At 41.6% G+C, this 12,981-nt stretch overlaps 1 gene segment (V, D, J or C); it reads right to left on the reverse strand.

The window, feature by feature from the left end:
• Positions 1 to 340: 340 nt before the first annotated feature.
• Positions 341 to 846, reverse strand: LOC141542847 (immunoglobulin lambda variable 7-46-like). The segment is given in 2 exon segments: positions 341 to 672; positions 765 to 846. Coding segments are annotated over 2 exon segments (375 nt in total).
• Positions 847 to 12,981: the final 12,135 nt, after the last annotated feature.

Here is a 12,981-nt window from a genome sequence, read left to right on the forward strand (position 1 = left end):
TAACTGCCAGTGCCTTGCTCCCTAGCTCTCAAATTGCCACAGAAATGAGCGCTGTTGATGAGGATGACATGGGAATGGAGGCCTCCACTTGTACTGAGCTGGGAGGTTTCAGAAATTGTAAGTGTAACAGGGGCTGTCCCCACCATCTGAGGGCCAATCTCTGGAGACCTCCCTCTCAAGGCTAATCTGAGAAATATCTCACAGGCCACGTCAAAGGACATGGAAATGAATGGAGAGCCAACCTTAGTGCACCTAGGCACCAAACTGGGTATCTTAGGGATCAGGGGCCAGCTCTACATGTGGCATTTGTGTGAGCAGAGGAAGTTTTTGTCCCAGTTCCTCATCTGAGCTTATCACTGTGAGGCTGTGTAGCACTGTTGTACCACAGCATACAGTAATAGTGAGCCTCGTCCTCCGGCTGGGCGCCCTTGATGGTGAGGGCAGCTTTGTCCCCAAGGAGGGACCCTGAGAACCGGGCAGGGACACCTGGTACAAGCTTGTTGGTATCATAAATGAGAGTCTTGGGAGGCTGGCCAGATTTCTGCTGGATCCAGTAAGGATAGTTCCCGGAGGTGACGGCCCCTGTGCTGGAGCTGCAGGTCAGGGTGACTGTCCCTCCTGGGATCACAGTCAGGGAAGGCTCCTGAGTCACCACCGCCTGGGCCCTGCTCCCTGAAACAATCAGCACAGACACGTGTCAGAAATAGAAACACGCCCGGCTCACCCCTTTTTCTCCCCAAGAGCCCAGACAGTCTGTCCCCAACCTGTGCAGAGAGCCAGCAGGATGAAGACAGGAATCCAGGCCATGGTGTCCCTGCTCTCTGCTTCCTGGGGCCCAGAGCTCAGGCCCAGCTCCCTCTTATCCCCCTCCCAATCCTGGGAGGGTGGAGCATTCCTTTATGCAAATAACTCTCCCAATTGCATTTGCTAGAACCCTGGGCTGGGACTCCTGCTGGTTCTGGAGTTCCTCTTGAGATGGCTGGTACACACTGTGGCCTGGGCTTGACCTTGCCCCCCCCCCCCCCCTGCATCCCCTCCCTCCCCCCGGGCCCAGCCAGGACCAGCTGCAGGGGCAGCTCAAAACACTCAAAGCCAACTCTGCCTGTGGTTTCTCTGCTGGGATCATGTAGCCACAGCAGTCCCACAGCGCCCCCTGCTGCACCCAAGCCCTCAAGACATCTCCTGTCAAAAAACAAACAACAAACAAACCCAACAACAAAACACCAAGGATACAGAACTAAGTGTATAAAACCCTTTGCTTCTCCTGCAATGACGATGTAAAGAGAGTGCAAATGGCCACATTTCCGTGCTCAGAATTATCTCCAGCAAGGCCAGCTAGCTTTCAAGACAAAGAATCATAGACATTCTTCTTTTGGGACCTTCTGATCCCTTTTCTCCATTATTTAGGTCCAGTACAGCCCTCCTTTAATTGGGGGTGAAAGAATTGTGGGATTTGAATGACCCACAGTAGCCCATCTTGTGACCCAGTTCTGAATCTCGGCCACTTTCTGTCCTGTGAGAAAGCTTTATTTAATTGTGGGAATTGTGAGAAAACCCTATTGCTTTGTTTGACACTGTCCCTTCGGGCTGAGAGGCTGGACTACTTCTACCTGCTCCTTAGAGATCTTTAATTCAGGGCATGGGTTACACTGACCAGAAAGATCTAGAGACTGATGCAAGGAATTTGTTCATCATGATGCATCTTAAGAACTCATGTGGCCTAACTAAAAATGGCCCCCATTGCTCATTCAGTTACTGTTTCCATGTTCCATTGATGGAATTACAGATACTTGGGAGGGAGTGGGACACCTCTTTTTCTGATTTCAGGGAATTGATTCTATTAGACCATGACCTTTATGCCCATTAGAAATCAGGATACCCAATCATATATTCTGGTTTACATCTTGTTCATGGTTTTCTTTTAACCCATAAAAATCTGTCTCCTTCTGCATTTGATGTCTGGTGGCAAGCTGAAGAGCTTCATCCTGACTGGTTATACAATTGGTGTGCATGTCTCTATGGAGCAATAGTTCAAGCCTGTATTATTTCAGATTTCACCAATGACAGGAAGAAAGACATGTGGCAAACTTTGATTTCCCTTATTTGGTGCTAAATCCATTGAGACTCTCAATTATTCTTGAGCCACAGCAAGAAACCAGGAAGGGTGAAAAGAATGAGTGATGCTGACCTGACAGTAGTAAATCTGAGATGATTCACTTCTCAGTACATATGGAACAATCTGGAACCAGCTCTGGTGTACTTTTCCCTTTTTAGTTATCTTTCAGCCTCCTTGCTCTCAATAATCTGGAATCTCTGGGTTTTGGCCAACATGTTACTTAGGGGATTCCTTTTGGGGTTTCTTTCAGGAAGTAACGAGTGGATCCTTTCTATTTTCTCCATATCCTCTTGTTCTCAAAGATGAAGAGTCTTGATCTGTAATGTTTGGCTTTCAGGTAGCAGAAGATTCTTAATTTTCAGTTTTTCCATTTTTCAATCCTTTGATGTTATTTCAGAATTATTTAAATATTTCACAATGTCATTGGTTTGGTTGTGCCCATTTACGTTTTCAATGAGTTTGTTATTTGGAAAACATCTTTCAAGTTCTCTTTTCTCCAGTGCAGCATTAAAATTAAAGTTGACGGGTTCCCAAGTTCCTTCCCCTTAGCTAGCCACTTAAAGAGTGATGTACTTCTGGATAGAGTGCAAAAGTCAAAAAGTGTCAAAAAGATGTGAGTTCAAATCACACCTCAATTAGCACACAGCAAGTGCTCATCAATGCTCTATGGGTGTGTTCATGCAATTAGAATCCTACAGGGCAGGTTCCAGCTTTGCCACAGCTTTGTTGCCCTGAGCTAGTTGGTCACTGGGACTCAAATCTCATCACCTCTTCTTCTCACTCTCTTCTGGTGGAAGGTGTGCTCTCCTGCTCCCTGGGCTAACTGGGGGCTGACACTGAAGATAAGCAAGGAATCAGGCAAATGTTGAAGTCAGAGTTTTGTCACAGAAGACAGGAGAGATACCACAATGTCTGGAGAAGCTCTTCGGATCCAACTGGGTTTTATGGAGGATGGGGAGATGAACTTGGGAGTGAGAAAGAAACCAATAGGCAAGGAGACATGGGAGAAAAGTGAGAGAGTGAGGATGGCAGAGCGAACAAGCTGCTGGGAATGGAACAGGATGACCTGTGCCTTTAGAGGGTTTTCTCTCATTAAGGACAAGGGCAACCTCATTATGGGAGAAAGCAGAGACAGGAACAAAAGGCATCTGGGAGCTGTAAGTATAGGGCAGGATAACAGGGAGGTCTTGGCAAATGGCTCAGAGCTTTGAGTGAAGGTTGAGACCAAGTAGTCACCTGAGAGGTTAAGGGGAATAGGGAGACATGGGAAGTTTGAGGAGAAAGAAGGGAGGAAATGCCTCTGTGGTGAGTTTGATTTTGAATGGTTTGGGAGGGGCAGAGATGAATTTGCTCCAGTGAGGATCCATTTGCCATCAGAGAAGATCATTTTAGAATCAGCCAGGTGAGCTCCGTTTCCTGGTATCTGCAGACACAGTTGACAACATGTGAGTAGGAGCAGAGGCAGAGAATGGTGGGAATCCTCCCCATCTGGCCTTTGGTCATTGTGACCATTGATGGAGACAAAGGCAATCAAGGGAGAGGCATAATTTGGAGAATACCCAGGAGTTAAGATAGGAAATGATGAGCAGCTACACCAGACATAATGGCCTTAGAAAGAATTCAGGGCATGTTGGGAGGTCATCAGCCACTTCTTCAGTGATCCATTCAGGAGATTTCCCCAGAATCTGTTTTGTCAGATTGAACACCTATACCTTTATCCAATGGCTTCCTGTCTCAGGGAAGGGGGAAATGGGGAAGGAGGGAGAAAACTTGAGATTCACAGTTTTTAAAAATGACGTTAAAATGATTTTATGTATAGTGGGGGGTTGAATAAAATATTATTTTTTAAAATCTGCCTGCCAAGTGTCCTTTCCTGGGAAGGAGACTTTCCTGAATTCTCATCCAGTTCTAGATCACTCCTCCGTTTATTTTTCTAGCCCTTAAGGTGCTGGTAACATCACTGGAAAGGGCAGCACTGCTCTGACTGGCTTCCAAAGGGCCTGCCTGCAGTGTGTTGGACAGGACAGTTTCAGAAACCCTCTGTAGGTAACACAAGGTCTGCCCTCTCACCACCGGCTCTGCACCCATAGAGGGCGCACTCTCAGGCCGGACCTGGGACAGGCCATCAGGAAAAAGGACACTGAGTGAATGCAGAGCCATCCTTGGACTGGCCGGAACTTGGGCTTCCCAGAGACTTGGAGCAGCCTCTCTCTCGGGGTCCAGGCTCCTGCAGAAGGTTTTTGTCTCAGTTCCCCATTTGTTTCTCTCACTGTGCCTAGGACCACTATAATACAAGGCACACTAATAGTGAGCCTCGTCCTCAGGCTGGGCCCCCTTGATGGTGAGGGTAGCTTTGTCCCCACGGAGGGACCCTGAGAAGCGGGCAGGGACACCTGGTACAAGGTTATTGGTGCCAGAAATGATCCCCCTGGGAGATTGGCCGGATTTCTGCTGGATCCAGCTGGGAGAAAGACCACAGGTGACGGCCCCTGTGCTGGAGCTGCAGGTCAGGGTGACTGTCCCTCCTGGGATCACAGTCAGGGAAGGCTCCTGAGTCACCACAGCCTGGGCCCTGCTCCCTGAAACAGTCAGAACAGACACACATGTCAGGAACAGAGACAAGGCCCCCAGCTTCATGCCCTGCTCATCCCTTCTCCCCCAAGACCCCCCAGAGTCTCTCCCCAACCTGTGCAGAGAGCCAGCAGGATGAAGAGAGGAATCAAGGCCATGGTGTGGATGGATGCTCTGCTTCCTAGGGCCCAGAACTAGGGTCCAGCTCTCTGTTATTCCCCAACCCCACCCATCCTGGGGGCTGGAGCATTCTTTTATGCAAATAACTCTCAAAGTGCCCAGGCTGGCACCCTGGGCTGGGACTCCTGCTGCCTCTAGAGCTCCTGTTGAGAAGGGTGGAGCAGACTGTGGTCTGGCCCTGAGGTTCCCCCCTGGGCCCAGCCAGGACACAGCTGCAGGGCTGCAAGCTTCAGGAACTCTCAAAGCCAACTCTGCCTGTGGTTTCCTGATTTCCCTGCTGTGATCCAGCCCTGCACCAGTGTAGCCACAGTAGTCCCACAGCGACCCCTCCTGGAGCTCAGCCACCCAGCTGTCTTTTGTCAGTGAGAAAACAGCAACTTCATGTACTTTTAACAAGTATCTGAATGTGCCATCATTGGGTTCCATGAAACCATCTCTTTGGGCTGTGACGTTGGGATTTCATCTTCTAGACTAAGTCCTCCAGATGAACCCAGCCAGCCAGCTGAGCCGGGGGACCACCTCCATCTGGCCAATGTTTAGAAACCATCCCTTATGTAAACCATACTAGCAATAGGTGGCCTCCATATTCCCCTTTAAGGTTTGCCCTTTCTGTTTGGGATTTCATCAGATCCTCCTAGTGATCCTGGAAGGTAGAGGTCATAAGTGTTGGGGGACTTTGGTGCTTCCCTAATCAGGGATGAGGGAAAGGTAATCTTGTAGGTCCCACCATTAGCAGCTGTTGCCAGAGCTATGGAAACGGTCCCAGCCATGCTCCCATCACAAGGCTGCTTGTATATTTATTTTTTAAATATTAAAGCTCACAATATTAGGCAATAATTGTTATTCTCTTTGTACTGGCTATCTAAGCTTTTCAAGGTAAAAATATATGTTTTTGGAATACAGTTTTTGTAAAATAAATGGCATCAATTCCATATGGTTGATGGGAACTTTCCCCTCATTCTACTAAGATTCCCCACATATCATTTGAAAATACATCCTATTAATGCACGACTAGTTTAATATTAGGAAAACAATTAGTATAATAGACCATATTAATAACCAAATTAAAAAAAAACATATGATTATCTCAATAGATGCAGAAAAAGCATTTGATAAAATCCAACATCCATTCCTATTAAAAACACTAGGGAGTATAGGAATAAATGGACTTTACCTTAAAATAATCAGTAGCATTTAATTAAAACCATCAGTAAGCATTATATGTAATAGGGATAAACTGGAACCATTCTCAATAGGATCAGGAGTAAAACAAGGTTGCCCATTATCACCATTACTATTCAATATTGTATTAGAAATGCTAACTTTGGCAATAAAAGTTGAGAAAGAGATTAAAGGAATTAGAGTAGGTAATGAGGAAACCAAATTATCACTCTTTGCAGATGATATAATGATATACTTAGAGAACCCCAGAAATTCTACTAAAAAGGTATTAGAAATAATCCACAACTTTAGCAAAGTTGTAGGATACAAAATAAACCCATATAAATCATCAGCATTATTATATATCACTGACAAAATCCAACATAGTTATAAAGAGAAATTCCATTTAAAGTAACTACCAATAGCATAAAATATTTAGGAAGCTATCTGCCAAGGGAACATCAGACACTATATGAACAAAACTTCAAAACACTTTCCACACAAATAAAGTCAGATCTAACCAATTGGAAAAATATTAAATGCTCTTGGATGGGGCGAGCAAATATAATAAAGATTACAATACTACCTAAACTAATCTATTTATTTAGCGCTATGCCAGGCTCCCAAAAAACTATTTTAATGATCTAGAAAAAATAACAACAAAGTTCATATGGAAAAACAAAAGATCAAGAATTTCAAGGAAATTAATGGGAAAAAAAAATCAAATGAAGATGGCCTAGCTGTACCAGATCTAAAATTATATTATAAAGCAGCAGTTACCAAAACAATTTTGTATTGGCTAAGAAATAGACTAGTTGATCAGTGGAATAGGTTAGGTTCAAAGGACAATAACAGTCAATAACTTTAATAATCTAGTCTTTGACAAACCCAAAGACCACAGCTTTTAGGATATAACTTACTGCGTGACAAAAATTGTTGGGAAAATTGGAAATTAGTGTGGCAGAAACTAGCCATTGATCCACACTTAACACCATACACCAAGATAAGGTCAAAATGGATTCATGACCTGGGCATAAAGAATGAGATTATAAACAAATTAGAAGGCCATAGGATAGTTTATCTCTCAGACCTGTGGAAAAGGAAGGAATTTATGACCAAAGATGAACTAGAGATCATTATTGATCACAAAATAGAAAATTATATCAAATAGAAAAGTTTTTGTACAAACAAAACTAATGCAGACAAGATTAGAAGGGAATCAATAAACAGGGAAAACATTTTTACAGTCAAATATTCTGATAAAGGCCACATTTCCAAAAGATTTAGAGAATTGGCTCTAATTTATAAGAAATCAAGCCATTCTCCAATCGATAAATGGTCAAAGGATATGAACAGACAATTCTCAGATGAAGAAATTGAAACTATTTCTAGCCATATGAAAAGATGCTCCAAGTCATTATTAATCAGAGAAATGCAAATTAGGACAACTCAGATACTCCTACACACCTGTCAGATTGGCTAGAATTACAGGGAAAGATAATGCAGAATGTTGGAAGGGATGTGAGAAAACTGGGACACTGATACATTGTTGGTGGAACTGTGAATACATCCAGGCATTCTGGAGAGCAATTTGGAACTATCCTCAAAAAGTTATCAAATTGTGTGTACCCTTTGATCCAACAGTGTTACTACTGGGCTTACATCCCAAAGAGATTTTAAAGAAGGGAAAGGGACCTGAATGTGCAAGAATGTTTGTGGCAGCCCTCTTTGTAATGGCCAGAAACTGGAAACTGACTGGATGCCCATCAATTGGAGAATGGCTGAATAAATTGTGGTATATGAATATTATGGAATATTATTGTTCTATAAGAAATGACCACCAAGATGATTTCAGAAAGGCCTGGAGAGACTTATAGGAACTGCTACTGAGTGAAATGAGCAGGACCAGGAGATCATTATATACATCAACAACAATACTATATGATGATTAATTCTGATGGACATAGGTCTCTTCAACAATGAGATGAACCAATCAGTTCCAATAGAGCAGTAATGAACTCAACCAGCTACACCAGTGAAAGAACTCTGGGAGATGACTATGAACTACTACATAGAATTGCCAATCCCTTTATTTTTGTCTGCCTGCATTTTTTATTTCCTTCACAGCCTAATTGTATACTATTTCAAAGTTTGATTCTTTTTGTACAGCAAAATAACTGTTTGGATATGTATACATATATTATATTTAACTTGTACTTTAAAATATTTAACATGTATTGATCAACCTGCCATCAGGGGGAAGGGGTAGGGGGAAGGAGGGGAAAAGTTGGGATAAAAGGTTTTGCAACTGTCAATGCTGAAAAATTACCCATTCACATATCTTGTAAATGAAAAGCTATAATAAAAAAAAAAAAAAAGAAAACGCAATACAAATTACAAAAAAAAAAAGAAGAAAATACATCCTATTTTCCCCAAACAACAAAATTTGTCCTTCCTTTTCTCTCAATCCTCTATCTATCCCCAACTTAGAAAAAAGAAGGAATGAAACCTTTCTTGCAAACAGATTGTTTATGCTTTTCAATTGTTCATTCTTGTCAATAGTTTCTCACTCCACGGCATACACTGTTCATGCATTTTCAGGATAAAGCCACTGGAGTGACTTGTAGTTTTCTTCTCCAGTGGATTAAGGCAAAGTGATTTACCCAGTGCTACATGGCTGATGTCTGTGTCTGGATTTGAACTCATTAGTTTCTCAGTCCAGGTGCAGCATTCTATCCACAGAGCCTTAGCTGTAATATGTAGAGTCAAATAAATCAAATGTTTTTGGGGGCCTGTCTAAAGTGCACAAAAATTGAAAAACAGCTCTATGTCAATTTGGAACTATGCCCAAAAAGTTATCAAGCTGTGCACACCCTTTGACCCAGCATTGCTGTTATTGGGATTATATCCCAAAGAAATACTAAAGAGTGGAAAGGGACCTGTATGTGCTAAAATGTTTGTGGCAGCTCTTCTTGTAGCGGCCAGAAACTGGAAGATGAATGGATGTCCATCAATTGGAGAATGGTTGGGTAAATTGTGGTATATGAAGGTTATGGAATATTATTGCTCTGTAAGAAATGACCAGCAGGAGGAGTACAGAGAGGCTTGGAGAGACTTAAATCAACTGTTGCTGAGTGAAATGAGCAGAACCAGAAGATCACTATACACTTCAACAACAATACTGTATGAGGATGTATTCTGATGGAAGTGGATATCTTCAACATAAAGAAGATCGAACTCACTTCCAGTTGATCAATGATGGACAGAAATAACTACACCCAGAGAAGGAACACTGGGAAGCGAATGTAAATTGTTAGCACTACTGTCTATCTACCCAGGTTACTTATACCTTTGGAAGCTAATAATTAATGTGCAACAAGAAAATGGTATTTACACACATATATTGTATATATTGGTTATATTGTAACACATGCAAAATGTATGGGATTACCTGTCATCAGGGGGAGGGAGTGGAGGGAGGGAGGGGATAATTTGGAAAAATGAATTTAAAAAAAAAAAAGGAAAAACAGCTCTATGTGTAAAAAGGGCTTAGCATATAAATAAGTGCTTATTCCTTTTTCTGGGTCTATTGGCTATTAAGGAATTTCCTCTCATGATCCATAGTTATCACTTAAAGGCAATATAGGCTAGCCTCTGTGGCATTATCTTCTGTATTAACTTGTAGATGGCATTACAGAAGAAAGCAGCTTTTGGACAATCATCCCTTCATCCAGCAAAGGATGTCTTTTTCCTCCCATCAGCTCCCAGCATTAAAGCTTTCCCCCAGTCAGATCAGCTCTCTCCATTAACTGCTGAGCTTGTTAGCTGTGCTTAATCCCAGCAGCTTCTCAGCTTCAGTGATTTTTCATCTTTGTTTCTGTAGTCCTCCTACAATCATCAAACAGTTCTTTTATTCCAAGTTCCACAATAATAAGCTATGAAATGATTAAAATAAGGATAGTCAAATTATCTTTTCTAAATCAAGACACTTCAGCCATCTCAGACATTGTTCGGTGTTTTTGTTTCTCTATGGCTTTCATTTTGGTACCCCCGGTCTTATACCTGAGAGACTATTTTCTTTCTGATCCTATAGAACTGTCTATATTTCTGCTCAGGCTGCTGCCCTCTATGCCTCCCACATGAATTGCCTTGCTCTGCCATATGTCAGTAATTAAAACATCCATGTAGGAAAGGTGGTAGGTTTTTACTAAGTGCTAATGAGATAATGAGATATTAGGTTCTTACTAAGTGCTTAGTCGGTACTTAACAATTCTCTAGTTCTGGGCCTTTAGGGGAGCTTTACCCCTGTGAACTCCTGGGGAGGAGCTTACATGTTTAGGAGGAGCAAGTTCATTGGTTGAAGTATTTCTTCCTAGAAGCCCTTTCGTTATCCCAAACCCATTGTCTGGGAGGATAAAATAGGGTGGCACTCCAGAGATTGGGAAAGAGTCTCTACACTAGGTCGGAGTTGGAGGCAGTTGAGACAGCAGATCTCCTCCCAGAGAGTGATCGGCAGTTTCTGGAGACAACAGAACTTTACAGAAAGGGATATATAGATATAGTTACACTTATGTATACATGTATAATTCTATAAATATGTGCATATACATAGAAAGACACATTTGGCTTTCATGTGGGCATTTCCCCCATTAATCACAAAGAGTATCTGACTGTTGCATTTGTATCTCCAGAATTTATCTCAGTGCTGTGCACACAGCCAGTTCTAATCAAGGGTTTATTGATTCTTAAAGTTAGGGGCTAATGGGCCATCCCATATGGCAGGTTCCAGAGCTTCCCTGGCTCCAAATGAGAACCATGGCTCAGTGCTGAAGGTCTCTGCATTTGGAGCTTATGAAGAAATCCCATCATTGGTGACTGGGCAGGAAGAGAATCTCTTTCTGTCCTTTTCTACCTCTGTTATTCGGTCTGATTCTATGTCTGTTCTCTGTTTGTCTCTGTCTCTGTCTCTGTCTTTCTCTCTTTTTTTTCCCCTGTCTCTGTCTGCCTCTATCTCTCTGTTTCTTTCTCTCTGCCTCTCTGTCTCTGTCTAGATCTTTTGTGTGTGTGTGTGTGTGTGTGTGTTATTTAGTCTTTTTTTTAATTAATTTTTATAATTATAACATTTTCTTTGACAGTACATATTCATAGGTAATTTTTTTTTAAAACATTATCCATTGTACTCCCTTCTGTTCCAAATTTTTCCCCTCCTTCCCTCCACCCCATCCCCTTGATGGCAGGCATTCCCATACATATTAAATATCTTGTAGAATATCCTAGGTACAATATATATGTGCAGAGCCGAATTTTGTTGTTGTTGTTGCAAAGGAAGAATTGTATTCGGAAGCTAAAAATAATCTGGGAAGAAAAACAAAACAAAACAAAACAGTGCTCACAGTTTATACTCATTTCCCAGTGTTCCTTTTCTGGGTGTAGCTGATTCTGTCCATCATTGATCAATTGGAATTGGATTAGCTCTTCTCTATGTTGAAGATGTCCACTTCCATTAGCATACATCCTCATACAGTATCATTGTTGAAGTGTATAATGATCTCTGGTTCTGCTCGTTTCACTTAGCATCAGTTGATGTAAGTCTCTCCAAGCCTCTCTGTAGTCCTCCTGTTGGTCATTTCTTACAGAACAATAATATTCCATAACTTTCATTTACCATAATTAACCCAACCATTCTCCAATTGATGGGCATCCATTCAACTTCCAGTTTCTAGCCACTATGAAAAGGGCTGCTACAAACATTTTGGCACATACAGGTCCCTTTCCCTTCTTTAGTATTTCTTTGGGGTATAAGCCCAGGAGGAGCACTGCTGGGTCAAAGGGTATGCACATTTTGATAACTTTTGGGGCATAGTTCCAGATTGCTCTCAAGAATGGTTGGATTCCAACTCACTTCCAGTTGATCAATGATGGACAGAGGTAGATACACCCAGAGAAGAAACACTGGGAGGGGAATGTAAATTGTTAGCACTAATATCTGTCTGCCCAGGTTGCATATACCTTCGGATTCTAATGTTTATTGTGCAACAAGAAAATGATATTCACACACATGTATTGTACTTAGACTATATTGTAACACATGTAAAATGTATGGTATTGCCTGTCGTCGGGGGGAGGGAATAAGGGAGGGGGGGTAATTTGGAAAAATGAATACAAGGGATAATATTATAAAATATATATATATATATAATAAAAAAAAATTAAAAAAAAATATGGGAGTTCTATAAAAAAAAAAAAAAAAAAAAAAAAAGAATGGTTGGATTCTTTCACAACTCCACCAATAATGTATTAGTGTCCCAGTTTTCCCACATCCCCTCCAACATTCATCATTATTTGTTCCTGTCATCTTAGCCAATCTGACAGGTGTGTAATGATATCTCAGAGTTGTCTTAATTTGCATTTTTCTGATCAATAGTGATTTGGAACACTCTTTCATATGAGTGGAAATAGTTTCAATTTCATCATCTGAAAATTGTCTATTCATATCCTTGGACCATTTATCAATTGGAGAATGGCTTGATTTCTTGTAAATTAAAGTCAATTCTCTGTATATTTTGGAGATGAGGCCTTTATCAGAACCTTTAACTGTAAAAATGTTTTCCCAATTTGTTACTTCCCTTCTAATCTTGTTTGCATTAGTTTTGTTTGTGCAGAAACTTTTTAATTTGGTGTAATCAAAAGGTTCTATTTTGTGATCAATAATGCTCTCTAGTTCTCCCTTGGACACAAACTCCTTCCTTCTCCACAAGTCTGAGAGGTAAACCGTCCCATGTTCCTCCAATTTATTTATGATTTCGTTCTTTATGCCTAAATCTTAGACCCATTTTGATCTTATCTTAGTATGTGGTGTTAAATGTGGGTCCATGCCTAGTCTCTGCCATACTAATTTCCAGTTTTCCCAACAGTTTTTGTCAAATAATGAATTCTTATCCCCAAAGTTGGGA

Source organism: Sminthopsis crassicaudata, chromosome 1 (genome assembly GCF_048593235.1).
Source record: "Sminthopsis crassicaudata isolate SCR6 chromosome 1, ASM4859323v1, whole genome shotgun sequence".
Classification (NCBI taxonomy): Eukaryota; Metazoa; Chordata; class Mammalia; order Dasyuromorphia; family Dasyuridae; genus Sminthopsis; species Sminthopsis crassicaudata.